Source organism: Ovis canadensis, chromosome 5, assembly GCF_042477335.2.
Source record: "Ovis canadensis isolate MfBH-ARS-UI-01 breed Bighorn chromosome 5, ARS-UI_OviCan_v2, whole genome shotgun sequence".
NCBI classification, from domain to species: domain Eukaryota; kingdom Metazoa; phylum Chordata; class Mammalia; order Artiodactyla; family Bovidae; genus Ovis; species Ovis canadensis.
This window is the reverse complement of record NC_091249.1, coordinates 20389876-20411125: the sequence shown is the minus strand read 5'-3', so window position 1 is coordinate 20411125 and position 21250 is coordinate 20389876. Positions and strand designations below refer to the sequence as shown.

The 21250-nt window shown below is 52.2% G+C and overlaps 2 protein-coding genes across 9 annotated transcripts; one reads left to right on the top strand and one right to left on the bottom strand.

Moving 5' to 3' along the window:
* Positions 1-835: 835 nt before the first annotated feature.
* Positions 836-9927, bottom strand: USHBP1 (USH1 protein network component harmonin binding protein 1). 2 transcript variants are annotated; one of them, XM_069589111.1, is made up of 12 exons: positions 9355-9927; positions 9112-9260; positions 8465-8888; positions 5345-5470; positions 5034-5170; positions 4708-4848; positions 4246-4419; positions 3376-3625; positions 2535-2756; positions 1678-1784; positions 1353-1475; positions 836-1096 (listed from the first exon to the last, which is right to left on the bottom strand). In XM_069589111.1, the coding sequence occupies exons 1-12, from the start codon at positions 9406-9408 to the stop codon at positions 907-909; spliced, it is 2097 nt and encodes a 698-aa protein (XP_069445212.1). In that variant the 5' UTR covers positions 9409-9927; the 3' UTR covers positions 836-906. The 2 variants fall into 2 exon arrangements, with proteins under 2 accessions (XP_069445212.1, XP_069445214.1); XM_069589113.1 differs by lacking the exon at positions 9112-9260 and having other exon boundaries at positions 9355-9900.
* Positions 9928-14799: 4872 nt separating this feature from the next.
* On the top strand, positions 14800-20697 carry BABAM1 (BRISC and BRCA1 A complex member 1). Of its 7 annotated transcripts, none has more exons than XM_069589104.1 (10): positions 14800-14974; positions 15354-15450; positions 15783-16134; positions 16733-16791; positions 17357-17477; positions 17560-17638; positions 17920-17944; positions 18864-18993; positions 19172-19258; positions 20212-20697. In XM_069589104.1, exons 3-10 carry the CDS (start codon positions 15841-15843, stop codon positions 20413-20415), a joined length of 999 nt encoding a protein of 332 aa, XP_069445205.1. In that variant the 5' UTR covers positions 14800-14974; positions 15354-15450; positions 15783-15840; the 3' UTR covers positions 20416-20697. The 7 variants fall into 7 exon arrangements, with proteins under 7 accessions (XP_069445205.1, XP_069445207.1, XP_069445206.1 ...); XM_069589105.1 differs by having other exon boundaries at positions 14832-14974; positions 15354-15466; XM_069589109.1 differs by having other exon boundaries at positions 14861-14974; positions 15360-15466.
* Positions 20698-21250: the final 553 nt, after the last annotated feature.

Here is a 21250-nt window from a genome sequence, read left to right as displayed (position 1 = left end):
GCCTAACACCCTTTCCCAACTCTGCCAGACTCCGCTGGAAGGGTGGGGGCGTGGCCTATGTAAATAAGATGCTAATCACTTGCCTGCTGTTAATCTGACACTGGCACCTCCCAGAGCTCCCATCTCCTGCAGGTGAAACTGGCAACTTTTCAGACTGGCCAAGAGCCATCCAGACGCCCTAGGGCAGTGTACTTCTTTGCCCATGGTTAGCAAACCTGAGTTCCTCAACAACAGCGGTATAACGCCCCTGAGATCTCACTTGCAGAGTTTCTTCCCTTTGCTCACCACCCTAAAGCCCTTTACGTTAGCTCCACACTCTTTGAATGCAAGTTCTAAGGCCACCTCTGATTCCCCCTTCCCCCTCCCTCCACTCAAGGAGCAATGGTCTTCCAGCGAATATTTCACATGCTGAACTGCTCAGGCCTCAGTCTTCCTTTTGGGTTATGGGTATCTTCCTCTTGGGAATATCCTTCAGACTGAACCTAGCATTTCCTTGGGAAGTGGGTGGGCAGGGGAAAGTGTGCCCTGCCCCAGTGGACACCTTCCTGGGCTTCTGGAGGCAGATAAGTGTTGGAATTTCAGCTCTGACTATGTAACCTCACTGAACCCTGAATGCCCCCAGCCAGTCATGAGAATCCTGTCTCCACAGCCCAAGCTGCTTTTGCCATGAACCTTCTGACATGTCTCTTCGCATGCCACATGGGATCAGACCAAAGACACCGAGCCTTTCTCAAATGCCAGCCCTCTCCCCATCAAACCCCAGACATTCAGGTATATCAGCCCTCATCACCCAGAACATGCCTCAACATGCAAAGTCATGCTACATGACACAATGTCACTCCAGAACAGTTTATGATGTGACCTATCACAACTATCTGGCACGTCCAGACATGGCCAGAGGAGGGCCTAGAGAAAGGTCTCCCCAGGCCGGGAAGGCGGGCAGGGAAGTCTGGACCTCCCCAGGGCCCTTGCGGCGGCTTCTAGCACTGCCAGCTCCTCTGCCTGTCGGGCTTCCATCAGTGCCATCTGCTGCTCCAGCTTCCGCCGTTGCTCTTCCTGCTTCCGGTGGGCACCTCGGAAGGCCATGACCAAGGTGCTGAAGGGAGAAGGAGGCTGAGCCAGGAAACAGCCCCCCATTCCACCCAAGACAAGGGCTATGTCCTCCCAGCCCCAGACAGGAAGTCTTTGAGACTGAGTCTCCTGGGGGTCCCAGCATCACTCAGCAGGGGCTGACACACATCAGGCCCCAGAGGAGGTGTGGAATGGATTGAACCTGCCCCCCACCTTACAGGGGGGAAGCTGTGGCCCAGAGAGAGCCAGGGATGCCTCTGAGGTTACACAGAGAGACCCACCTGTGAGCTTTGCATAAATCACTGTTCAGCTCAGTACTCTGAGCACGTCTGGCTCGTTCCTTCCGAGCCACCTCTTCTAGCTTTTCCAGCAGAGCCTGCAGCTGTTCCCGCAGGCCCAGAGCCCTGGTACAAGGGTGGAGAGAGAGGAGCTCACAGACATAGCCACTCCTGTCTGCCTTCCCCACTCCCACCCATCTGCCCAAGATGTTTCCATGTGAATACAGCTGTACACCCAGTCCTCCACTGTACACAACACCCCAGTGGGCTCTCACATATTACCCCCACCCAGGCCACACATACCCCAGCACAGTACCCAGGCACACACCGAGTGAGTGACGCTGACAGTCCCTGGGTCAGTTCTTCCGGGTGCTGCACTTTGCTCACTTGGCCCCCATCAATACCCCTGCTGCCACCAGGGAGAGCAGGAGGACCCTGAGGGAGGCAGAAGGGAGGGGAGTGACATTGACCTAGGCTGAGAGTGTGTTCAGCCCAAGCTGAACGCTGAAGTCATCACAGACTATGGTGGCTACAGTCCCTGCGCTTACAGAGCCCCCAGTCTTATGAGATACCCCAATAAGGATACAGGTGTTCCCTAACAAGGGAAATAAATAATCTCATTTTCAGGCAGTTCACGGGGACTTCCCAGAGGAGGTGATGTCTGAGCTCAGACCTGTAGGAAGTCAAGGACTTAGATAAAGAGGAAAGTGACTGGTGTTCCTGGCAGGGGCGTAGCACTTAGAAAGGCATGGAGGTAGAAGAGATGATTCAAAGGAGGGTTCCAGAAGCCTCTAAGGCTTTAAACCAGAGGACAGATATGATTAGACAGTAGGGGCAAGAAGGAAAGCCTCAGGGAGTAAGCTGGAGCCAAAATTTAGGAAAATATGAAGCATGACCTGGAGCTGTTGGAGTGGGGAACGGAGAGTATGAATAGCCTGGAGGTGGGAAGTAGAAGGGACAGGTGTGAGTGGAAGACACTAAATCCCTTGGGGCTTATTGGGCGCAATACTCTCAAAGAAAGAAACTCCGAAGTACAAGCGTGAATTTTCACATGCATTTTTACCATTCAACTCCTTTTTTTGGTGCAGAAATGGAAACTGAGGCTCAAAGGAGGCTAGGATGAACCAGGACCACATATCCAGTAGTATACTGCTATCCCTACCGGGCCAAGGCAGGGTCACTCACCTGGGACCACTCCTCTTCATCTCCACTGCTCCCACCTCCACTGCTGTCTCCACCACTGCTGTTGGCCCCGCCAGTCTGAAGCTGTGCCCGCTCCCAGCGCAGCTGCTCCAGCAGGAGCACGTGGGCTGGGCCCTGGGCTCGGAGGGCAGCCTCCCGCAGTTCCAGAGCCCGCTTTTCCCGCCGCACCAGCTGTAGCCGCAGCATCAGGTCCGCCAGAGTCTCCTGAGAGACCAAGGAGAGGGTAGAAAATGTGCCTTGAAGGTCAACCGCTGAGAAAACTGAGCCTCTAGGAGGTGCCCACTGAGGGCTCCTCAGGCAAGAATCCTAACCCTTGATCTTGCATGATAGGAAAAATCCTTCCATAAAAACTACAGCTGTAGAAATAGCCATTCAGAGAGAGCAAGTGTCTTAGACAAAGTCGAGTAGCAACTCAATGGTAGCATCTGGAGTTTCTCCAAATTCAGAACCTCAGCTCTTTCATGCGTGTGATAGCTGCTCAGTCATGTCTGACTTTTGCAACCCCGTGAATTGTAGCCCGCCAGGCGCCTCTGTCCATGGAATTTTCCAGGCACAACTACTGGAGTAGGGTGCCATTCCCTTCTCGAGGGGATCTTCCCGACCCAGGGATCGAACTCGTGTCTCCTGCATTGGCAGGCAGATTCTTTACCTCCTGAGTCACCAGTGAAGCCCCGAGCTCTTTCACGGCAGGTCACAAATTTCAAACAATATCCAGCAAAACTCTCCCTTACTACTTGGTCCCCTAATCGCATCTCACTCAGACTCAGCACAGGATTTGGTCCCACCAGGAAAGATCGACACAGTGACCGCAGCCCATGTGTACCCGTGTGGCCGCCAGGTCCTGCTGGATCTGCGTCTTCTCCATCCGGGGCAGGGATGGGCCAGGCTGGGCCCCCAGAATGGCCTGCACCATGGCTTCTGCGTGGGGCACGGTAGATATGGGCACCCAGGTAGAGCCAGGCTCAGGGGGAATCTTCACCAGAGCACGGCGTTCCTGGAGACGCTGAACATAGCCCTGGAGCTGGGACGCCACCTCCTGTGATGTGGGCTTATCCACGCTGCTGCCTTCGGGACTACAGGAGACAGGAGAGGCCTGTGTGAACTCTGCTCAGCGTGGCTACACTAACTTCATGCAATCCTGGTGCGCTTTGTCATCTCCCATCTTACTGGCCGTGATGGTTCCTTCCAAGGCCATCTGTGGTAGGCATGGTCAAACTAACATGGTGGGCACCATAACGCAAACCCAAACGGGCAACATCAGCCCGCCAATGATCATTCATCAGTGATGAATGAACACCACCATGCCAATGGGCACAGTCACTCACACCATCACAGGGAAGCCATCACACCAACTCAATGAGCACCATTGCTCAACCTGCCAACCCTGTTATGCAGCATCATGACAACCCCTATGGGTACCAGCATCATGCCAACCCCATTAAGCACCATCATACCACCTGATCAGTGGGCACCACCAGCCATCCTCATGCCACCCTGGTGGGTCCTATCCCACCCCCAATGGCTGTAACCACCATGTCAACTTTGCTGAGTAGAAAACAGCCAACTCCGGCAGGCCTAATGCCAACCTCAGGAGCCACGCCAGCCCCCAATATAGGGCCAGTTCTGGGAGCCCCATTCTGCAACCAGAGCCCCACTCACTGGCCCACCCAGTCCCCAGGGCTCCCAAGGGCACCTTGGACATGGATCCTGCAGTGTCACTCCATCCATGGCAGCCTTCTCTTGCACTAGGAGCCTCTGAGCTTCCTTCTCAGCTGCCTCCAAGTCATCCACGAAGGCTCCTTTTCCAGCTCCTGAGTCTGCCTCCCGGAGAGCGAGTAAGGCTCCATACGCCTCCTCACAGTGTTCACTGTGGGACAGCAGTTCTGAGCACCCCAGCATACCCATCCTGTTGCGTAGGTGACACTCCCACTTGCCCCTGGATCTGTCACTCCTCCTCCTAACCCCAACCCTGGGAGTTTGTAAATTCCTTTAGCACCCTGGGACAAAAACTGCCCTAAGTTAATTTCCACGGCAAGGGCAAATACTTTTCTGAGAGGGCTCCGTCTCTCTCTGGGAAGTAGGACTATCCTTTGAGGATATCCATTTCCTTCCCAGGCAGTAGAAAGCATGTGAATCATGGCTGGGGTGCACTGACCTATACTGCAAGGCTAGACGCAGCGCAGTGGCCTCGGCCTCCCGCTGGCCCAGCCGCATGCTGAGGCTCTCACACCGGCCCTTGTACTCCTGGAGCACAGCTGACAGCAAGCGGTTGAAGCATTTGAGTTTCTCAATGTTCCTGCCTCCGGAGGTGGGGGAAGAGGGAAAAGTGAGTGACTTTGAAGGGCAGTTAGGACACCATTGATTTCCCCATCCCATCCCCACCTTCCCCACCCCACCCCCACTCCAGCTCCAGACTCCTGGCTTTATATCCCAGCTGGGCGGCACCAGTGCCCTTATGAGCCCAGCATTTGTGACTCTTACCCTCGGAGTCGCTCCATCTGGGCTTCCATGATGTGCATCTCAGGAGCAAGGGGCTGGGTTGGGAGAGACCCAAGCATCTGGGTGCTGGAATCACTCTGCAGGCGCCGGAGCAGGGGGTGAGCCCGGGAGAAGGGATCCTGTCGAAAAGAGGTGACTTGATTCACCCAGAATTTTCATTGAGAGCCCAGCATTAGGATTTAGGCCTTTTCCAATCCCCGAAACTATTGGATCACATGACCAGGATTTGAGTCTCATGGCCCCAGACACTAAGGATCTGAAACAGACCGTGGTTTTTAGTTTCACATACTCACCTGTGAGCCCCAGGTCTCTCCATCAGCCCCAGAGCTGCTGGAACCACTACCTGAGCCACCTGCTTGGTCACAGGAAGGAGGTGGAAAGGGCTCCAGCCTCAGCAGGGAATCCTGCAGCTCCTGGACCTGTGGGGAAATGGGGAATGTAAGGCTGGGGTGGCTCCAACCACCTGCCATTCTTCCCTAAGACCTGTTCTTGGAGCAGTGGCAAGAGCACTGGCTGGAAGGTAGGACCCCCCAGATTCTCATCCTGCCAAATAGCTTCTTGTACAACCTTGGGCAAGTCATTCAGCCATGACTTGTTGGTCAGCCATTCAGTCATGCAGTCCCTGAATCAAGACTTCTCTTTCCAGATGTCCAACAGGTTCATGAAAAGATGCTCATCATCACTAATCTTTGCATGCGTGCCTGCTCAGTCACTTCAGTCGTGTCTGACTCTTTGCAACCCTACAGACTGTAGCCTGCCAGGCTCCTCTGGCATGAGAGTCCATGGGATTCTCCAGGCAAAAAAAAAAAAAAAACAGAAAAAACACTGGAGTGGGTTGCCATGCTCTCTTCCAGGGGATCTTCCCGACCCAGAGATCGAGCCCATGTCTCCTGTGGCTCCTGCACTGCAGGCGGATTCTTTACTGCTGAGCCACTGGGGGAACCTCACTAATCCTTAGGAAAATGCAGTCAAAACCACAATGAGATACCACCTCACATCGGTTAGAATGGCAAGCATCAAAAAGCCAAGAAAGGGACTTCGCTGGCAGCCTAGTGCTTAGGACTCCGCCCTTCCACTGCAGGAGGCAGGGGTGCGATCACTGGTCAGGGGAACTAAGATCTTGCATGCCTTGCTGAATGGCGAGGCCAAAAGAAACAAAGAATGCAAAAGATAAGTGTAGGCGAAGATGTTGAGGAAAGGGAACCTTCGCGCACCGTTGTTGAGAATGCAAATGGGTACAATCATTACGGAAAAAAGTATGGCAGTTCCTCAAAAAAGTCAAAATAGAACGACTATATGATACAGCAATTCCATTTCTGGGTATTTCTCTGAAGGAAACCAAAATGCTAACTTGAAAAGACATCGCCACCCGCACGTTCACTGCAGCACTATTTACAAGAGCCAAACCACAGAAGCAACCTAAGTGTCCACGGATGGATGAATGGATAAGATGTGGTAAGTATATTTATAGAATGAAATATTATTCATCTGTAAAAAAAGGAATCTTGCCATTTGGGACAATATAGAAGGACCTTAGGGCCAGGAGTCGCAGGAGGTGTGGGTTCGATCCCTGGGTTGGGAAGATCCCTTGGAGGAGGAAATGGCAACCCACTCCAGTATTCTTGCTTGGAGAATCCCATGGACAGAGGAACCTAATGGGCTACAGTCCATGGGGTCACAAAGAGTTGGACACAACTGAAATGACTTAGCACGCACACAGAAGGACCTTAAAGGCACTATGCTAAGTGAAATAAGTCAGCCAGATAAAGACAAATAGTACATGATCTCACTTATATGTGGAGTCTAAAATAAAACCAGGGAGTTCCATGGTGGTCTAGTGGTTAGGACTTGGTGCTTTCACTGCTGTGGCCTGGGGTTCAACCCATGGTCGGGAACTGAGATCCCACAAGCCGTGCAGCAGGGCACAGATAGATGATAGGTTAAAATTTTTAAAAATTGAACTCACAGATACAGGGAACATGTTGGTGGTTGCCAGAGTTGGGGGAAGGGGTCAGGGAAGTAAAATTGTTTTAAAAAAGACTTTTCTTTCCCGGCTGAAAAATGGGCTCCACTCCTTGCGCTGGGCTTCTGCAGCCCAGGTCTCACCATCTGTGTCCCTCCTGCCCTGACATCACCTGGGCTCTGGACTCGGACATAAAACTGGCCCTTTAATGGCCCCATGTGGGTGGCTCATAGCATCTTGAGCTGATTAAGGCCTAAGAGCTCTGGTCTCCCTTCCTCCAAACCCACCCCTCCCACAGGCTCCCTGTGTCTCACTTCCAGTCTCTAAGGCTCCCAATCCAGGTCTCGTCCTCAGCCCCTCTCTAGCTTTCACATCCCACCTGCCAGCTCCAGCTTCAGCATCCCCGCAAAACTGCCCGGTTCTCACCGTCTCCACAAGGTTGCCACCTCCTGGATCGCCAAGATTCCACCTTCTCCCTCCACAAGCTGTTCCTCCCAAAGCCGCCAGAGGGCGCCTGTGAGCACCTGCATCAGGTCTCCATCCTTGTTTGCTCAGAGCCCTCCGTGCCGTCCACCTCACTCAGAGCAAAAGTTCAAATCCTCCTTGAGGCCCACAAGGCCCTCCGGGATCTGCTCCCATCACCTCGGTACCCTTGTCTCCTCCTGCTCAGTCCCATACTGGCCTCCTCACTGTTTCTTGAACGCACTAATCACACTCCAACCTCCAGCCTTTGCGTATACTGTTCCTTTTGCCTAAAATGCTCTACCCCGGTTCCTTACATGTTTCCTCCCTTGCCTCCTTGTGGTCTTTATTCAAGTGTCATTTCTTCGATGGGCCTCTCTGATCCTCTTAACTAAAGTTGCAAGGGATCTTTGTCTCTTTGGGGTTGCCAACAAAGGTCCGTACAGTCAAGCTATGGTTTCTCCAGTAGTCAATTATGGATGTGAGAGTTGGACCATAAAGAAAGCTGAACGCCAAAGAATTGATGCTTTTGAACTGTGGTGTTGGAAAAGACTCTTGAGAATTCCTTGGACAGAAAGGAGATCAAACCAGTCAATCCTAAAAGAAATCAGCCCTGACTACTCATTGGAAGGACGGATGCTGAAGTTGAAGCTCCAATACTTTGGCCACCTGATACAAAGAGCCGACTCATTGGAAACGACCCTGATGCTGGGAAAGACTGGAAGGCAGGAGAAGAGGGTGACAGAGGATGAGAGGGTTAGATAGCATCACCGACTCAATGGACATAAGTTTGAGCAAACTCTGGGAGATGGTGAAAGACAGAGAAGCCTGGCATGCTGCAGGCTGCTGGACATGAGTGAGCAACTGAACAAGGCAAGTCAAAGCTCCAAAAAAATCTTCACAAATGAACAAACGATTCAATGTGTCTTATGCCAGGCCTGCCTCCCTCCCACCAGGGATCCCTGGGAGGCAGCCCTGCCCAACTCACCTCTCTCTGCAGCATCTCCTTCTCAGCCTGGAAGGCCTGCAGGGAGTTCTGTGTGCGGATCAGCTCATCCTCCCGGCTGCCCAAGGCCAAACGCAGCCAGGCATTCCTTTCAGCCAATCGGGCTGCCTCCCGCTGGCAGCTCCCAGCCCCCTCCTGCTCCAAGCAGGGCTTTGATGCCCCCTCGCTTCCGTCCTTTGCCTCCACTGGCCCAGGACAGTTTGGGGGCCGGTGGCGCCAGGCAGCAACGGCTGCTTCCAGAGAGCTCAGTGCTTGCTGGAGAGTCTGAAATACATCAGGTCCAGAGGGGATGCTCTCCCCGTCCTGCAGGGCTATCTCTGGGGCCTGGTGGGTTTCCTCACGGGGCCGCCCCTCAGGGGCTGGGGCTGGTCCCCTGCTAGAGTCCCCATCAACTTCTTTGTCAGTCCTGTGAAGAGGTGAGAGATGGAAATTTCTGGAAATGGGGTCATTTGAGGTAGCTAACACACAGAGGGTTTGTAACAAGGCTAGGACTGCAGGGCCTTGAAAGTCAGGCCAAGGGCAATGGGACCCATGGCATGTGTGTGAGTCGGGGAGGGACATAAACCCATCTCTGAGTGGGAAAGATGTGCCAGGCCTGCAGTGGGGGACACAGACAAAGTGGGCCTTACCTGCTCTCCAAGCCCTGCCCTTTGGCCTCCACCTCAGGGGCCAACAGTTCCACCTTGGTGCTATCTTGAGATGCCACAGGGCCCGGCTCAGAGCTCCCACTGGCTGCCTCAGCCTCCTCTGAACTCTCTGCCACAGGGTCCAGCTCACCCTGCAAATGATCCCCAGGGCTGAGCTCTGAGCCAAGCAGATCTGGGTGCTGGAGTCTTGCAGGGTTGGGTGTGGCAGGGAGGGGGAACACTTACGGGCAGAGCATGTCTCCCTCGCCGGCTTCGGGGCCGTGTGGCCCTGGCACTCATTGTTATCCAGAAATCAGTGTCTTCTGAATCCTCCTTTATCCTCACCCGCTAAAACCACAACCTGACTTCAGCTCAAAGCAAATGACAACCTTAATTTCGTCTTCTGTGAAATGGGCATTGATTTCACTTCTCCAAAAGGCTCTTGAGTTATCAATGTAGATTTGGCACATTTGAATGCCTCCCTTGATGGACAGCTCACTACCTCTCAAGGTTGCCCTGACCTCTTCCTTCTCTTCCGTCTCCTTGATTTTCCTCTCTCTCTTTGCTCCCCTCCCTCCCCTATCCGGGCTTGGGAGGAGGAGTTCAACAGTCCTCTCTCCTCCTCAGGGCTCTCCTGAACCAGAGATTCTAATCCTGGGATTTGGTTCCCTCAGCCCGCTCTACTTCCCTATCCTCCTGGGGGGTACCTTGGTCCGAAAACCAAGTCCCAGGACATTCTTGGAGTCACTCTGGCCACTGCCCGCTCAAGCTCGGGCTGGCCGAGGCCAGCCTGGGAGGGGCCGGGAAACAGGAAGCCCCCTCCCCGGCCATGTGACCTGTTATTGTGTGCTTTCTTCCTCAAGGGCAGCGACTTCCTCTAGCCCCAGCGACAGGACGCATGGCCAGCTCCCGACATGCCAGCCCCTCCTCGCCTCTGCTTCCCAGGCCGAGGCTCCTCCAACTCTGACCCTTGGATTTGATTTCTTGGAAGCTAGAGTGCCACTCTGGGCTGATGCTCTCCACCTGGCTTCCCTATGAACTTCTTTCCTCTGACTGTCCCTTCAGTGTGAGAGTTCTCGTTCCACTTCAAGTCACGGACAGACCTGGGGTTGGGACCCCTGAGCAAGCGATGAGCCTCAGCACATGAGCCTCAGCTTCTTTGTCTCCCTTCAGTGTCACGGGAGGTTTTTGTTTTGTTTTGTTTCTAAACAAAAACAATTTTCTGAACGATAGCTGATTTACAATGTTGTATTAGTTTCAGGTATGCAGCAAAGGTTTTTATTTTTCTTCTTTTCTTTTAGAATATTACAAATTCTTTTTTATTCTTTCTCAGGTTCTTTCCATCATAGGATTACAAGATACTGAATATAATTCCCTGTGCCTTATGTAGGTCCTCGTTGTTTATTGTATACAGTGTGTACCTGTTCATCTCAAACTCCTAATTTATCTCTCCCCTGCTTCCCCTTTGGTAACTATAAATTTGCTTTCTTATGTCTGTGAATCTATTTCTGTTTTGTAAGTAAGATCATTTGTATCGTTTTCCCCCAAAATTTAACTGCACATCTTGTATTTTATTTTTAAATTAAAAACATTTTTATTTATTTATTTATGGCTATGTTGGGTCTTCCGGAGAAGGCAATGGCACCCCACTCCAGTACTCTTGTCTGGAAAATCCCATGGATGGAGGAGCCTGGTAGGCTGCAGTCTATGGGGTCGCTAAGAGTCGGGCTCGACTGAGCGACTTCACTTCCACTTTTCACTTTCATGCATTGGAGAAGGAAATGGCAACCCACTCCAGTGTTCTTGCCTGGAGAATCCCAGGGACGGGGGAGCCTGGTGGGCTGCCGTCTATGGGGTCGCACAGAGTCGGACACAACTGAGGCGACTTAGCAGCAGCAGCGTGCTGGCTCTTCACTGCTGCGTCAGCTTTTTCCTCTAGTTGTGGTGAGCGGGGATACTCTCTACTGGGGGTGAGTGGGCTTCTCATGGCCATGGCTGCTCTTGTTGCGGAGCAGTTTTGAGGCACACAGGCTTCAGTAGTTGCAGCACATGAGCTCAGAAGTTGTGGCTCCTGGGCTCCAGAGCACAGGCTCAGCCGCTGTGGAGCATGGGCTCAGTTGCTCCATGGCACGTCGATCTTCCTGGGCCAGAGACTGAACAAATGTCCTCTGCATCGACAGGCAGATTCTTTACCACTGAGCCACCAGGGAAGCCTTGTATCATTTTCTAAGATTCCACATATAAGTGATAGCCCTGGAGGAGGACATGGCAACCCACTCCAATATTCTTGTCTGGAAAATCCCACGGACAGAGGAGCCTGGTGGGCTACAATCCATGGGGTCACAAAGAGTCAGACACAACTGAGCGACTAGACAGCAGTATAAGTGATATCACATATTTGTCTTTGTCTGGCTCGCTTCATGTAGTGTGATAATCTCCAGGTCCATGTATGTTGCTGCAAATTTCATTGTTTTGGGTTCAGTAATATTCCAGTATACATATACACACACACATATATATATACACACACATTGTATATAAATGCATGTATATGTTCAGTTCAGTTCAGTTCAGTCGCTCAGTCGTGTCCGACTCTTTGCGACCCCATGAATTGCAGCACGCCAGGCCTCCCTGTCCATCGCCATCTCCCGGAGTTCACTCAGACTCAAGTCCATCGAGTCCGTGATGCCATCCAGCCATCTCATCCTGGGTTGTCCCCTTCTCCTCTTGCCCCCAATCTCTCACAGCATCAGAGTCTTTTCCAAGGAGTCAACTCTTCGCATGAGGTGGCCAAAGTACTGGAGCTTCAGCTTTAGCATTTCTTCCAAAGAAATCCCAGGGTTGATCTCCTTTAGAATGGACTGGTTGGATCTCCCTGCAGTCCAAGGGACCCTCAAGAGTCTTCTCCAACACCACAGTTCAAATGCATCAATTCTTCGGCACTCAGCTTTCTTCACAGTCTAACTCTCACATCCATACATGACCACAGGAAAAACCATAGCCTTGACTAGACGGACCTTAGTCGGCAAAGTAATGTCTCTGCTTTTGAATATACTATCTAGGTTGGTCATAACTTTTCTTCCAAGGAGTAAGCGTCTTTTCATTTCATGGCTGCAGTCACCATCTGCAGTGATTTTGGAGCCCAAAAATATAAAGTCTGACCTGTTTCTACTGTTTCCCCATCTATTTCCCATGAAGTGATGGGACCAGATGCCATGATCTTCGTTTTCTGAATGTTGAGCTTTAAGCCAACTTTTTCACTCTCCTCTTTCACTTTCATCAAGAGGCTTTTTAGCTCCTCTTCACTTTCTGCCATAAGGGTAGTGTCATCTGCATATCTGAGGTTATTGATATTTCTCCCGGCAATCTTGATTCCAGCTTCTGGTTCTTCCAGTCCAGCGTTTCTCATGATGTACTCTGCATAGAAGTTAAATAAGCAGGGTGACAATATACAGCCTTGACGTGCTCCTTTTCCTATTTGGAACCAGTCTGTTGTTCCATGTCCAGTTCTAACTTGCTTCCTGACCTGCATACAGGTTTCTCAAGAGGCAGGTCAGGTGGTCTGGTATTCCCATCTCTTTCACAATTTTCCACAGTTTATTGTGATCCACACAGTCAAAGGCTTTGGCATAGTCAATAAAGCAGAAATAGATGTTTTTCTGGAACTCTCTTGCTTTTTCCATGATCCAGCAGATGTTGGCAATTTGATCTCTGGTTCCTCTGCCTTTTCTAAAACCAGCTTGAACATCAGAAAGTTCATGGTTCACGTATTGCTGAAGCCTGGCTTGGAGAATTTTGAGCATTACTTTACTAGCATGTGAGATGAGTGCAATTGTGCGGTAGTTTGAGCATTCTTTGGCATTGCCTTTCTTTGGAATTGGAATGAAAACTGACCTTTTCTAGTCCTGTGGCCACTGCTGAGTTTTCCAAACTTGCTGGCATATTGAGTGCAGCACTTTCACAGCATCATCTTTCAGGATTTGAAACAGCTCAACTGGAATTCCATCACCTCCACTAGCTTTGTTCGTAGTGATGCTTTCTAAGGCCCACTTGACTTCACATTCCAAGATGTCTGGCTCTAGACATATACGTGCTTAGTCGACTACTCAGTCATGTCTGACTCTTTGTGACCCCTTGGACTGTAGCCCGGCAGGCTCCTCTGTCGATGGGGATTCTCCAGGCAAGAATACTGGAGTGGGTTGCCATAACCTCCTCATACACATACATATACACACATGTATATATGGATATACACCAGAGTTATGGAAGTTTTAACAACCAATTTGCATATGGTCAGGCACCATCAGAGAACTGAATCATAACGCATCCTCCTTGTTCCTTACTGCCTCTCTGACCGCCCCATCTCTGCTTCCTCTGTTTCTCCTCCATAAATGCTGAATTCCTCAGATCCCAGATAATTCCTGCATCCTGCTCATTTTCCCTGCATCCACCTCGAAAGGGCCTCTTCCTCATCTCCATCCATAGTCAGAGCTCAAGCCACTCCTTCCCAATGTGGATGTGAGCCCACCTCCACTCCCTTCCCCACCCAGGACCCAGAGACAGAGATCTCACTGTTCACCTCCCTGGCTCATAGACCCTCCATGGCTCCCCATTGCCCTTGGGAAACATTTCATCCTCTTCAGCCTGGCATTCAAAGTCTTTAATAAAATTATGCCTGCAGGTGGCACCAATGTGTACTCCGGTCTCTAGCCACAATAATCTCTTCCATGAACAACTGAAGCTTCCCTCACATTCTGGTGCCTTTGGCCATGCCTTAACCTTTGCCTGAAACACCCCTTTCTTCCTCGTGCATTTGATGTAAACCGTTCATAGCCTGTGGTAGTCTGAACCTTTCTGGTTCCACTGACAGACTCTACGAGGCTGAATCTTCCTGCCTCCGTGCCCCCAAAGGTCGTAGCAAGAGAAGCCGGCAATTTTCTGACTTGAGGGTGAACATTAAAATTCTCACTCTTAGCCTCTGCTCCAGCCACATTAGCCGATGAGAGACTTTCACAGCTCCAAGGCTCCTCAAAACCTACAGACCGTTGCCCAGGCAGTTCCTTCTGCCTGGAATGACCTTACCCCTCTTGTTTTTTCAGCAGATTCTCCATCCTTCAAGGTTCATTTTACACAGCCCCTCCGGGCTCTCTTTGAACCGGAGCTTAGCTGATGTGGGCAGGCTTAACAGATTTTAACAAGAAACTGAGGCTCAATTTTTAGGTGGTTATGGAGCTGAGGGGAGAAGTGTGCATGAAGAAAAGGAGGATGGCTTGAAATAGTTCTGGCTTGGTATTTTTTAAATTTTTGCAAATATCTGTAAAATAATTGGGAGAGGCCTTGGGTTCTGGACCACGCCCACCTCTGCCGCAAAATCCCCTCACTGAGGTTAGGTCAAGTCCATCAATCACCAGTCAGCCCCTCCTCTTCTAAATCCCGCCCAATTCAGCTCCACTTTATTTAATCACACGGTAAACTAGGTCTTCTCCATTTTTCTGAGCCTTTCCCGTTGTAAATCCTACTCCACTCTGCCTCGATTCAGCCTATCACGTTAGAAGGGCTGACCACCGTAATCAGAATCGGCCAGAAACATAAAAGCTCCTCCTTGTCTCACCTTAGCCAATCGTATTCCAGATCCCGGCCCACTCGACTCCCATTCCAGCCTATCACAACCCAAACCCCGCCTCCTAGCACAGTCTCAACCTATCAGCTTCCAAGGCTCTCGTCCCATTCATCTCTCCGCTCGGCTTTCGGCCGCCGAACTACAGTTCCCAGTAGGTTTGACGGCAGCACCGCCCTTCTTCCGGCTGCTAAAGATGGCGGCTTCCTAGCGGGTCAGCAGAGGAGTAGGAAGGAGGCTCAGGCAACGGTGAGCAGAAGTTGGGTGGTGAAAACGTGCGGGATCCGTCCTTAAAGGCCCAACTTCCTTAGCCCCAGAAATTCAGCCCCTCACTTGCTCTGAGGCTTCCTCCTTCAGCCCCAGTTTCTCCTGCAGTCTAGCCTCCATCTCTCTTGCTGCAGCTATGCTTTCCTTAGAGATTATGGGGTCTGCAAGGCGCTCAGAGATCATCCCCGGCAGCCCTCACCCGTTGCCCAGACAGGCAAACTGTTCCGCTGGCGCCCCGTTTTTCCGCAAAGGCATTGTAACACCCGGATCTCCTCTCCAGTGTGCAGACACCGCCTAAGCAGTCACTACGGAGGGGAGAACCCTAGAAGTTTGTATCCTTTATTCACCAAGACATTTTCAGTTTCAGGTGACAGAACCTCCAACCCAGTCTGGCTTAAGCAAGAAAGGGAATTTAGGCATAGCTGGATCCGGGCGCTGAGAAGGCTTTCATTTTCTGAGTGAGCATCACTTCAGGCAAGCTCTCTTTCCCCTCTTGGAAGCAAGAGAGGCTCCTAGCAGCTTTGGACTTGTAACCTCCCAGTACTGCAATTCGGAACTGCCCCTCTCTGGCGTGTTCTGGGTCATGTCCTCATCTCTGAGCCATTCACAGCCCTAGCCAAAATGGGGACAGAAGGGGTTAGCTCTACGAAAAAAAAAGGGGAGGCTGGGTTGATAAGTGTAAAAGGCACCCATCATACAGATGAGGAAACTGAGTCCCTGAGCAGAGTGACCTATTGTCAGGAAGTAACTTATGACCTGTTCTGCCCCAGTAACCAAATGCTTTTAAAAGCCCTAAGGAAAGGATCCTGGCTTCCCTCATCCCTGCTGCATCCAGCCACTCCGGAGCCATGGAGATAGCAGAGCCCAGCTGTCCCACGGAAGAGGAGGAAGAAGAGGAGGAGGAAGAGGAGCAGTCAGCTGAGCCCAGGCCCCGCACTCGCTCCAATCCTGAGGGGGCTGAGGACCGGGCGCTGGGGGCCCAGACCAGTGTGGGCAGCCGCAGTGAGGGTGAGGGCGAGGCGGCCAGTGCTGATGACGGGACCGCCAACCCTCCAGGAGCCGGTCCCAAGCCGTGGCAGGTGCCTCCACCAGCCCCAGAGGTCCAGGTGCGGACCCCAAGGGTCAACTGTCCAGAGAAAGTGGTAAGTGAGGGGCTTGGCCTGTGCCTTTGAGGTGTTAGGGAACCTTGGGTTAAATGTCATTCTTTAGGATTCACTCTGGAAAACAGTCCCTTTTTATTAGTGTCCTAGGGCAGCTGGGCTTCCCAAGTGGCTCAGTGGTAAAGAATCCACCTGCCAGTGCAGGAGACGCTGGTTCAATCCGTGGGTCAGGGAGATCCCCTGGAGAAGGGCATGGTAACTCACTCCAGTGTTCTTACATGGAGAATCCGATGGACAGAGGAGCCTGGAGGGCTACAGTCCATGGGGTCGTAAAGAGCTGGACGCAACTGAAGTGGATTCAGTAGCCCTACGGCATGTGGGATCTGAGTTCCTTGACCAGGGGTCAAACCTTTGTCTGCTGCATTGGAAGGCAGATTCTTAACCACTGGACCCCCAGGGGAGTCCCTCAACTGCCTCCTTCTAGAGTGGATGGCTTGGCTGGGAACTGGGAGTCATCATATAGCCTTGTCCCATAGGGCTGCTTGGAGAGGGCTGGCAGAGTGGCATGGGGGCCTGCAGTGACATTTAGTTGCCAGGTACTGCTGGTCACAGCTCTCACTAGCCTCCAGATTTGTTGCAGATCATCTGCCTGGACCTGTCAGAGGAAATGGCGCTGCCAAAGCTTGAGTCATTCAATGGGTAAGAGGGGTTTTTGGGGGGCTGGAGTTTGCCACCATGGCTGGGAGGAGCCCAGCCCCCAAAATGCAGGGTTGTCTCTCTGAGACTAACTCCTGGGTCCTGGAGGGATTGGAGAGTAACCGTGATAATTGGTAATGTTACAGCTGCAGCCCATGGGGTTCTGTTCTCAGCACTTGAGAGCTGTCACACTCCACCCATGTCACAGCCATGACTCAGAAACTCCGAGATTGTCCAAGGCCTCCTGGCAAATGGGCAGAGCCAGATTCAGAGCGAGGCCTGGCTGACTCCAAAGTCCTGTCCTGTGAGCAGCTGAGTCTCATTGGGGTCAGGCAACAGGGCCTGAGCACAAGCCTACCTCCCCTTCCCTGGCATTCCTGATGACCCATGACTGAGCCAAGGTGGGGTACCTCCTCTGGATCAGATGTGAGGCCCAGGCTGGCCAGAGGGACCCATTCAGTGAGGGCAAGAGCTGGAGAGAGTCACCTGGGCTGGGTTTGCGGCTGGGCTCTACCGCCTGCCCGGCTGCATGACCTGGACCTTAACCACCGCCTCAATCTCACCCCAGCTCCAAAACCAACGCCCTCAATGTCTCCCAGAAAATGATCGAGATGTTTGTGCGGACAAAACACAAAATTGACAAGAGCCACGAATTTGCGCTGGTGGTGGTGAATGATGACACTGCCTGGGTGAGGCTGGGGGCAAGACTGGTTCCGCTGGGGTCCCCCAGGGGTGAGAGAGCACCTCACTGAGTTTCAGTCTTCCCTGCAGCTATCTGGCCTGACCTCGGACCCCCGTGAACTCTGCAGCTGCCTCTACGACCTGGAAACAGCTTCCTGTTCCACCTTTAGTATCCTTTCCGTGGAGGGAGGAGAATGGCCCCAGTCCTGAGGGAAAGGGGGGCTTTGAGTCACTAAGGGCTTTCAGGTCATCTGATGCCAGGCCCCTAGTTGATGATCTGTGCTGAGGGAAAACAAGCTCAGAGAGGGCAAGTGACTGGAACAGGGTCACATAGCGTGTCTCCTGGCAACAGGCTCAGAGGCACCTGTACTCTCCCAGCCTCTGGAGGAGGGAAACCACCCACTTCTGTCTACCCATGCACTGCTCTGCTCTCCTTAGCATTCCCGCCAGATCTGGAAGGTCTCTTCAGCCTCATGTAAGTCCCCCAAGGGGAATTTATTACTCACCTTTGAAGAGAAGAACCCCTTCTGGGTAAAAGCTCCGAACAGCCCAGAAATAGTCCTTTCAGGAGGCCAAAAGGCTTCCTTTCTCACCCTTTCTCCCTGGAACAATTGCTCACTTACCTGTCTGAAAGCATTTTTGCAAAAGAGGTTCTCTTTCACATCTTGCCCTCTGTGTTACTTTCTTTTTTCCTCTTCAAATCTATTTATTTATGTATCTGCTTTTGGCTGTGCTGGGTCTTGGCTTTCTCCAGTTGCAGCGAGCGGGCTTCTCATTGCGGGGGCGTCTCTTGCTCCAGAGCACAAGCTGTAGTGCACAGGCTTTAGAAGTTGCAGCACGTGGGCACAGTGGTTGCAACTTGTGGGCTCTGTAGTTGCGGCACTTGGGTATAGTTGCTCTGTGGCATGTTGGATCTTCCCAGACCAGGGATCCAGCCAGTGTCCCTTGTAATGCAAGGCAGATTCTTAACATCTGGACCACCAAGGAAGTTCCTCTGGGTTATATTCTGACAGCCCAGTGGTCCGCCACTACTTTGTTTTAACTGTAGGGCAGCAAACTTTTTCTTTAAAGGGCCAGATAGGAAACATTTTTGGCTTTGTGGGCCATATCGTCACTGTTGTGGTGACCAGACTCTGCCATTGTAATCCGAGCAAGCTCTGGCTTTGAGGGTCAGCAAAACCTCTGATGGAGCAGGAGAGGTCAGGCAGAAAGGTGAAGCTGGGAAGGTGCCAGGGCAGAGGGAACAGCATGGGGAAAGGCTCAGAGGCAACAGTGAGGTTGGGAGGGGTCAGGTGGAACCTCACATACCCAGTGAGGAGCTGGGCTCTCCTGGGGGGATGAGAAGGGTGGGCCACCAGGGTGTACTCTGACCCTCCCTCCTTCCTGCTGCACAGCCAGCAGAAGACCGAGCTGCCAGTCACGGAGAACGTGCAGACGATCCCGCCGCCCTATGTGGTCCGAACCATCCTGGTCTATAGCCGTCCACCCTGCCAGCCCCAGTTCTCCCTGACAGAGCCCATGAAGGTGAGACCCGGGAGAAGGAAGGATGCCTGCAGCCAGCACGATGGTGGTTAGATACTAGGAGGGACTTCCTGACGACAGGTGCTGGGGTACCTAGAATCAGGTTCTCAGAATCTAGAGATTGTGGTCATGGGGCCATGGGGTGACCCTAGTCCTGAAGGCTACCTTTCTTCCCCTGCAGAAAATGTTCCAGTGCCCGTATTTCTTCTTTGATGTTGTTTACATCCACAACGGCGCTGACGAGAAGGAGGAGGAAATGAGCTGGAAGGTGAGAGGCCACCATGAGTGTGGGTGGCAGGTGGATGTATGTGGGGGGTCTCCGAACCCACCTGCCCCAGCCCTAAGGGAAAGGAGGCCCTTTTCACTAAGGGCCTTCAGGGCATCTGATGCTAACCCCCTAGATTATGATCTGTGGTGAGGAAAAGCAGGCTCAGAGAGGGCAAGAAACCAGGCCAGGGTCACACAGCTTGTCTCAGGCATAGTGGTGCCCGGCAACAGGCTCAGAGGTACCTGTACTCTAATGGGGTCCAGAGGAGGGAAGCCACCTGCCCTGCCCACTCATGCACTACTCTGCCGTTAGCCTTTTCCTTACCATTCCTGGCCCTTCTAGATCATGGTCAGTCAGATTCCAACATTTCCCACTTGTCTGCAGTGAACTAATGGGGCTGTTGGGACAGTGGCCCAGGAGCATGTAGGGTCCTATCCACCTCATCCCCAACATCCCCTGCTTCTCTCTCTTCCTGCTTTTTCTGGCTCTGTGCCCTCTGCCTGGAGCATGCTTCCCTCCCGGCCTCGCCAGGCTCTGCTGGTCCTTTACATTCCAGCCCTGAACTAGTTGTGGCATCCCCAGTTGGCTGCTTATCTCTCTGAGCCTCACTTGACCCAACCGTGAGCAGAGGGGGTTGAGCCCAGCTCCTACTTATATGTCAGTACCCAAACTGGAAGTCCCTACTCTGAGAAGCCTTCCCTGCTCCTCTGGGTAGATCAGCATCAGGGGGCTGGGGGTCATGTGCTTCTCCAGACTAGGGGTTCCAGCTCTGAGACCTCTTGGGGTGAGTGGGTGGCAGGAAATCTTTGCTGAATGTGGGAATAGTTTCTGCCTGGAAAACTCCTCTTTACCCTTCAGAACCCATCCCTGCGGCCCCTCCTGGGAGGCCCTCCAAGACAGGGAGGGCTTGTCAGCAGAACATCTGCATGAACAGCCCTTCCTTGGCTCCACAGGACATGTTTGCCTTCATGGGAAGCCTGGATACCAAGGGTACCAGTTATAAGTACGAAGTGGCGCTGGCTGGGCCAGCCCTGGAGCTTCACAACTGTATGGCCAAGCTGCTGGCTCACCCGCTGCAGCGGCCTTGCCAAAGCCATGCCTCCTACAGCCTGCTGGAGGAGGACGATGAAGCCACTGAGGTGGAGGCCACTGTCTGAACCATCCCTGTGCATCCAACCTTCTTGTACAATGAAACCCTTGGCATTGAATGCTCATTCTCAGACTGGGCTCCTTGGGACCCCCAGAGGGGGTTCTAAGAAGTATCTGAGGCACCTGGGCAGCCCTGAAGGAACCCTAAGATTCCAGGAAGCATCCCAGGGACTCTAGACACCCAGGCCCCATGTTTCCCAGCCCACATCCCACTCCCAAGTTTTTCAGTTGTAAGTTTCGGTGTGCTTTGTGTGTTTTTGTCATCAGAATAAAAATCTGAGACTCCCTAACCCAAGTCCATTGTTCATTGAAATCTTTTCGGTTGCAAGTGACAGAAAACCCACCCACTGAACTGAAAGGAGAATGGCTAGGTTCTTGTAGATAAAAAGCTAAGATGCAGCTTTAGGCTTGGCTGTATCCAGGTGCTCTGACATTGCTTTGGGGAGAGCTGAAACACCCTGCATGGTTGGTTTTCAGTGTGCCCTGCTTTGCTCCCAATATGTGGAAAGGGGTAGTACGGCTGAGCACCCTGCAAATGCCAGCCCAGGTGAAATGAGGGCTCTCAGAGCAGCCCCTATGACAGGTCTTGCTTGGGTCAGTCATGGACCAGAACTGTGGAATGCTCTCATTGGCCAGGCCTCGCTCAAGCCTCTCTGGGAAGAGAGGTTTATAGTTCCATCAGGAAATAGTGTGGGTGCTCCCCAGAGGAAGGGAAACATATAACACGTCCATCACTCAACTTAATCTTCCTGGATAATGAGCAGTTGTGGGGGAAAAAAAAAATTTTACCAGCTAGATTTTCTCAGTTTCATATAAAACGAAAATAGCTTTATCAAGAAACAG